Source organism: Antechinus flavipes, chromosome 5 (genome assembly GCF_016432865.1).
Source record: "Antechinus flavipes isolate AdamAnt ecotype Samford, QLD, Australia chromosome 5, AdamAnt_v2, whole genome shotgun sequence".
NCBI lineage: Eukaryota > Metazoa > Chordata > Mammalia > Dasyuromorphia > Dasyuridae > Antechinus > Antechinus flavipes.
Genome location: NC_067402.1, coordinates 220,738,677 through 220,744,389, shown reverse-complemented (window position 1 = coordinate 220,744,389; position 5,713 = coordinate 220,738,677). Strand labels below are relative to the sequence as shown.

Here is a 5,713-nt window from a genome sequence, read left to right as displayed (position 1 = left end):
ATATTGGTCTTGTCATTTTCTCTGTTTTTTTTTTTTTTCTGAAACCACTCCAGTACTTTTTTCTTAAAGCACAATAGTCCTCCATCACAATTATTCAGTCATTCTTCAACTGATGAACTTTCATTTTCTAATACTTATCACCACACAAAAAGCTGATGTAATTATTTTGTCCAGATCAGGCCTTTTCATTTTTTTTTTTTTTATTTCTTTGGAGTGTAGACCTAGGAGTGTTCTCACTAGATCAAAGGATTTGCACAGTTCGATAGCCCTTTACACTATTGTTCTCCAGTATGTTTGGACTGAGCAGATAGGTGGCGCAGCAGAGAGAGTGCTGAGTCTGATGGCAAGAAGATTCAATCTTTTTGAGCTCAAATTTAGTCTTTGATGTTTGCCATTTTGCCCAGGCAAGTCACTTAACCCTATTTGACTCAATTTCTTTGTGTATAAAATGAGGTATAGAAAGAAATGTCAAACCAGTCCAGTATCTTTGCCAAGACTACTCCAAATGGGATTCTGAAGAATTGAACATTACTGAAATTATTAAACAATGAATGATTGGACCAGCTCGCAACTCTCTCAATAGTTTATTGATATTCTTATTTTCCATCATCCCACTAGTATTTATCTTTTCTAATAGAAGTGAGGTGGTATTGTTTTAATTTACATTTCTCTTTTTAATTTTTTTTAAATTTGTATTTCTCTAATCAATAGTGATTTAGGACATTGTTTCATATAACTATGGAGATTTCTATTTCTGAATCATACCTGTTCATTCCAAAATATTTGAGAAAAAAGGCTTTATCAAAGAAATTTGCTATATATTTTATATTACTTCCTTGTCTAGGGTATCTTTTAGCAAAATATAGCTTTCTTAATTATCTTTTAAAATTAGATCTGTTTTTGTTTTTGCTTTGTCTGAAATCATTATTGCTACTCTTGTTTTTTTTTTTTTTTTTTTTACTTTAACTGAATGAAGAATAATAGATTCTGCTCCAGCTCTTTCTTTTAATGCTATGTGATATTTTCTGTTTCATGTGTGTGTGTGTTATAAACAATACATAATGGATTCTAATGCATCTGTGATCTGCTTCTATTTTATGTGTGAGCCCTTGTATTTCTCTCCATTCTATTTTTCTTTCCTATTTATTCTTCTTTCTCTCTTTTTTTTCTGGCCTCTTTTTATTTACTTCCCCTGTTACCATTCCTACCCCCACATCATCTAGCATCTTCCCTTTCTCTTTCCTTACTGAAAAATAACAATAATAATATTGGATAAGATAAATTTTTATGCCCTACTGAGTGTGTGTGTATGCATATTTGTGTGTGAACACACACAGACACACTACATATATATTATACACATATGTATAGATATAATTCATATACACATACATATATAGAGATATAGATATATGTGTATATTTGAGTGTATAACTTCACCTTCATTTTCCCTTTCACAATAAAGGCTCTTACTTGCATGCTTCTTTTATTTGAAAATATTTTCTCCACTCTACATCTCCCTTCCTCCTTCTCCAAGTGCATCTCTCTTTCTCATCACTTCATTTTTTTTTTGATGAGTGAATCAGGATTAAATGACTTGTCCAAAATGACACATCTAGTAAATGACAAATATTTGAGGCCAGATTTAAACTCAGGTTCCCCTGACTGCAGTGTTCTAGTCACTGAACCACCTAGCTGGCTTCATTTTTTATTTTATTTTATTTTTTTGGTGATCATTCCAACACAATCAACTCGCACTCATGCCTTCTATTTATATGAACTTAATAATGATAACCATTAAATAATAATAATTCCTTCTCAGTATCTTAATAATCATAACTACACAAATAATCTCTTTTTTCTATTTGTAAAAAGTCCATTGAACAGCAGTTCTTAACTTGAATCTGTGAATTTGTGCTTTTTTAAAAATGTTTATACCTGTGATGAAATTTAATTGGTTTCCCTTATAATAATGTGATTATTTTAGGCACTTGAAGATCATTTTCAGAAGGGATTCACAGGCCTCATCATAATGCCAAAGAAGTTCATGAGTGATGCAAAAAAGTAATTAAGAACTCCTGCAACAAGAATAATAGCAGTACAACAATACTCCATCACAATCATGGCATCACTTATTCAGCCATCCCTTAGTTGAAGGGTAACCACTCAGTTTCCAATTCTTTCCTACCACAAAATAAGCTTCTTTAAATATTTGTATTTACGTAGGCCTTTTTCTTTGTCTTTCATCTGTTCTGAGTATAGCCCTAATGGTAATTTTGTTCAGTCAAGGAGCCAAAGGTACAATTTTATAGCCCTTTGGGCATAGTTCCAAATTATTTTCCAAAATAGGTGGACCTGTTCTCAACTCAACCAACCTGAAACAACCACTTCTGGGACCATCAGGCCTGCGATTCTACATATATCATAGAACTTCTCTGATCTGGGGTTAGACAGATATAGTCTATTAAGTTCTGAACTGGAGGACCTGACCATTTAGAACATTTAACAGTCTCCTTTTCTCTCACTCTTGATTATTAGACCTCTATCACAGCGCATCAGAGAAGTTTAACTTAAAGTTTAGTTTTGGCTATTTTCTAGAGTGTTCAACAAAGAAATAAAGGGATATCTAATGAAACTGTAAATCAGATGTGGAACAGATTTTTATTTCTCTCAATAAAAGAACTGTTGAACACAAAAAGACTGTGACAGGCTCACATTGACAGAACCATAAGCAACATAATATGTATTTTTATACTCTCCTGAAAGGTTGGCATAAACTCTAGAACATAAAGCAGTTTACAGATTTAAAAGGCAGTGGTATATTTCATCTTATGACTCTCTTTAAATTCTTGTCTTCTGGCAAGTCAAAATAAATATTTGTGTTTCATGGGCTGCCACTTATACTATCCAAGAATCACTGGAATAGTTGATAAGGACATTTTCCTGAAGGGCAACTGACATTGACTTAAGACCAAAGATGTCTGTACTTCTCAGACTCATAAAATCAACTCCAAGACTGTACACAGCCATCTTAAAATGAGTATTCAATCACTTATCCTCAGAAATGTAAAAAACACAGAAAAGGAATTGAGGTCTAAGATAAAGGTTCAAATAGAAGTGACCAGAAATTCTTCCATTACCAGGAGGCTGAAGAGCTGAATTACCATATATTTAAATTAAAATTCTTTCTTTACACTCACATGAATTCAAGGCTAACATTTCCATAATTTCTTGCCAATTATGGAAGAAAAATCATGTAATAAATTTGGATATGTTTCTATCTAAATCCCATTTCTAACCATAATTTGCTACACTCCAACTCCAATTCAATCTTTTTTTTTTTTAATCTTTTCATATAGGTCTTTCCAATGTCAGAAGTCAAGAATGAGAAACCACACAGGAATAACATTATTCATCCTGAAGGGGCTTACAGATGACCCACATCTACAAATCTTCCTTTTTGTCTTTCTTCTTCTCACCTATATTTTGAGTGTAATTGGAAACTTGACAATCATCTTCCTCACCTTATCGGATCCTCACCTTAAAACCCCCATGTATTTTTTCCTCCGCAATTTCTCTTTTCTAGAAGTCTCCTTCACAACTGTCTGTGTTCCTAGATTCCTATATAGCATATCAAGTGGGGACAATACTGTGACCTATAATGCTTGTGCCACCCAAATATTTTTTGTCATCCTTTTGGGTGCAACAGAGTTTTTTCTTTTGGCTGCTATGTCCTATGATCGCTATGTGGCTATATGTAAGCCTCTTCATTATACAATTATCATGAATAATAGGGTTTGTACTACTTTTGTTCTTTGTTGTTGGCTAGCTGGGTTCATGATTATTCTTCCACCACTTAGTCTGGGACTCCAGCTAGAATTCTGTGACTCAAATATCATTGACTCTTTTGGCTGTGATACATCTCCTGTCCTAAAGATCACTTGCTCTGACACAAAGCTCATAGAAAAGATGATTTTAATCTTTGCTATAATGACATTAATTATCACTTTGGTGTGTGTGGTTCTGTCCTATACATATATCATTAGGACAATTCTCAGATTTCCCTCTGCCCAACAAAGGAAAAAGGCATTTTCTACTTGTTCCTCTCACATGATAGTTGTGTCCATAAGCTATGGCAGCTGCATCTTCATCTACATCAAACCTTCTGCAAAGGAAGGGGTAGCTTTGAATAAGGTAGTATCAGTGCTCACGACTTCAGTGGCCCCAGTGATGAACCCCTTCATTTATACCCTCAGAAATAAGCAAGTAAAACAAGCCTTTAGGGATTCAATAAAAAGAATTGCATTTCTCACAAAAAATTAAGAGACTACCATGATTGAGATACGAAGTCATAAGACATAAAGTAAATTATTACTAACTGTTATATGTATTCTGGACAACCTACACTATTTTGTATTTTCCTAGGTGCTGTCCAGTCTCAATAGCTCTTTATCTATTGCTCTCAGGACTGTTGTTATTCTTCCTATGTTCTCAAAGAAGACCAATAAAATCAGGAAGATAATGTCTTAATTTGCAAGTAAATTGGACAAGGCTGTGCAAAGCCATCAGTGCCACTCTTTTCTCCAGCATGCCCAAGGCATATTGAAGAACAAGTCATTATCTTTCCCTTCTCAACTAAAGTTTTCATTTTAAAGTAGTATGAAAATGAACTTTCAGGAAATTTATGGGTGTCTTCTCTACCCTAATGTGTATGCTCCCATGATAAAAAGGAAAAATTAGCAATATACATAAAATTATGCCCGTGAGTTTTAAGGGACAACAAATGCACAAAATGGAACAATATTTCCAGTGTTTCTTTAAACTTATACCCCATGAAAGCAACTATTTGTATTCTTTCCACCCAGTACCACTTTTTCTGTATGACAAAGTAAAAATGATATTCAGACCCTGCCTGCTGTGTTTGGATTGGCAAGTATATTCTGAGCGTTTGTTTAATTATCACTTCACTAAAGAAGTAGAATGGCCATTGGATAGGCAATCAGGAAATTTGGTCAATTATAAATCAACCACTAAGTTGATGTGTGGCCTTAGTTTCCACATAGATAAAATGAGGATTTTGCACCAGAGTTTTTGTGATGTTAACTCTGATCTTTAAATTTTTGGCATAAGAAGGAATGACTCAGGGATACTTCAACAAGTAAAAAAATGAAGAGGAACTTAAAAATGAGGTACTGAAATGTATAGAAGACTTTAATAAGTGTGTTATATATTTATACATACACACACACATATATATGTGTGTACATATATAAGTGGGCCTGTTTATATATATTCCTTTCCCCACCCCAGAAACAAACCAAAGATTGTTCTGCATATGAAAAAGTCAGTTAGATATCCAACATATAAAGGACTGCTTGCCATCTAGGGGAGGGGGTGGAGGGAGGGAGGGGAAAAAAAATCGGAACAGAAACGAGTGTCAATATAAAGTAATTATTAAAAAAAAAAGAAAAGAAAAAGTCAGTTAGAATGCACTAGAGTTGAGGGACAAAATGCGTATGTATCTTTGTGTGCTGATTTTAAAAGGAAGCTGCAAAGTGTAATTAGTAAACTGATCACCATTCAGGTAAGAGGGAAAAGCCTTAGTAAGAGTTCTTATGTCTAGAGGGATTCTAGCCTAGTCCCCTCTCACGTCCTGCCTGATTTTGAAAAATCTCAAAACTTAGGTTCTGAAGGAGTTCAACAAAATAAGATT

At 34.0% G+C, this 5,713-nt stretch overlaps 1 protein-coding gene across 1 annotated transcript; it reads left to right on the top strand.

The window, feature by feature from the left end:
- Positions 1-3,222: 3,222 nt before the first annotated feature.
- On the top strand, positions 3,223-4,323 carry LOC127538384 (olfactory receptor 6C2-like). Its single transcript, XM_051962123.1, has one exon. The coding sequence runs from the start codon at positions 3,385-3,387 to the stop codon at positions 4,321-4,323; it is 939 nt and encodes a 312-aa protein (XP_051818083.1). The 5' UTR covers positions 3,223-3,384.
- Positions 4,324-5,713: the final 1,390 nt, after the last annotated feature.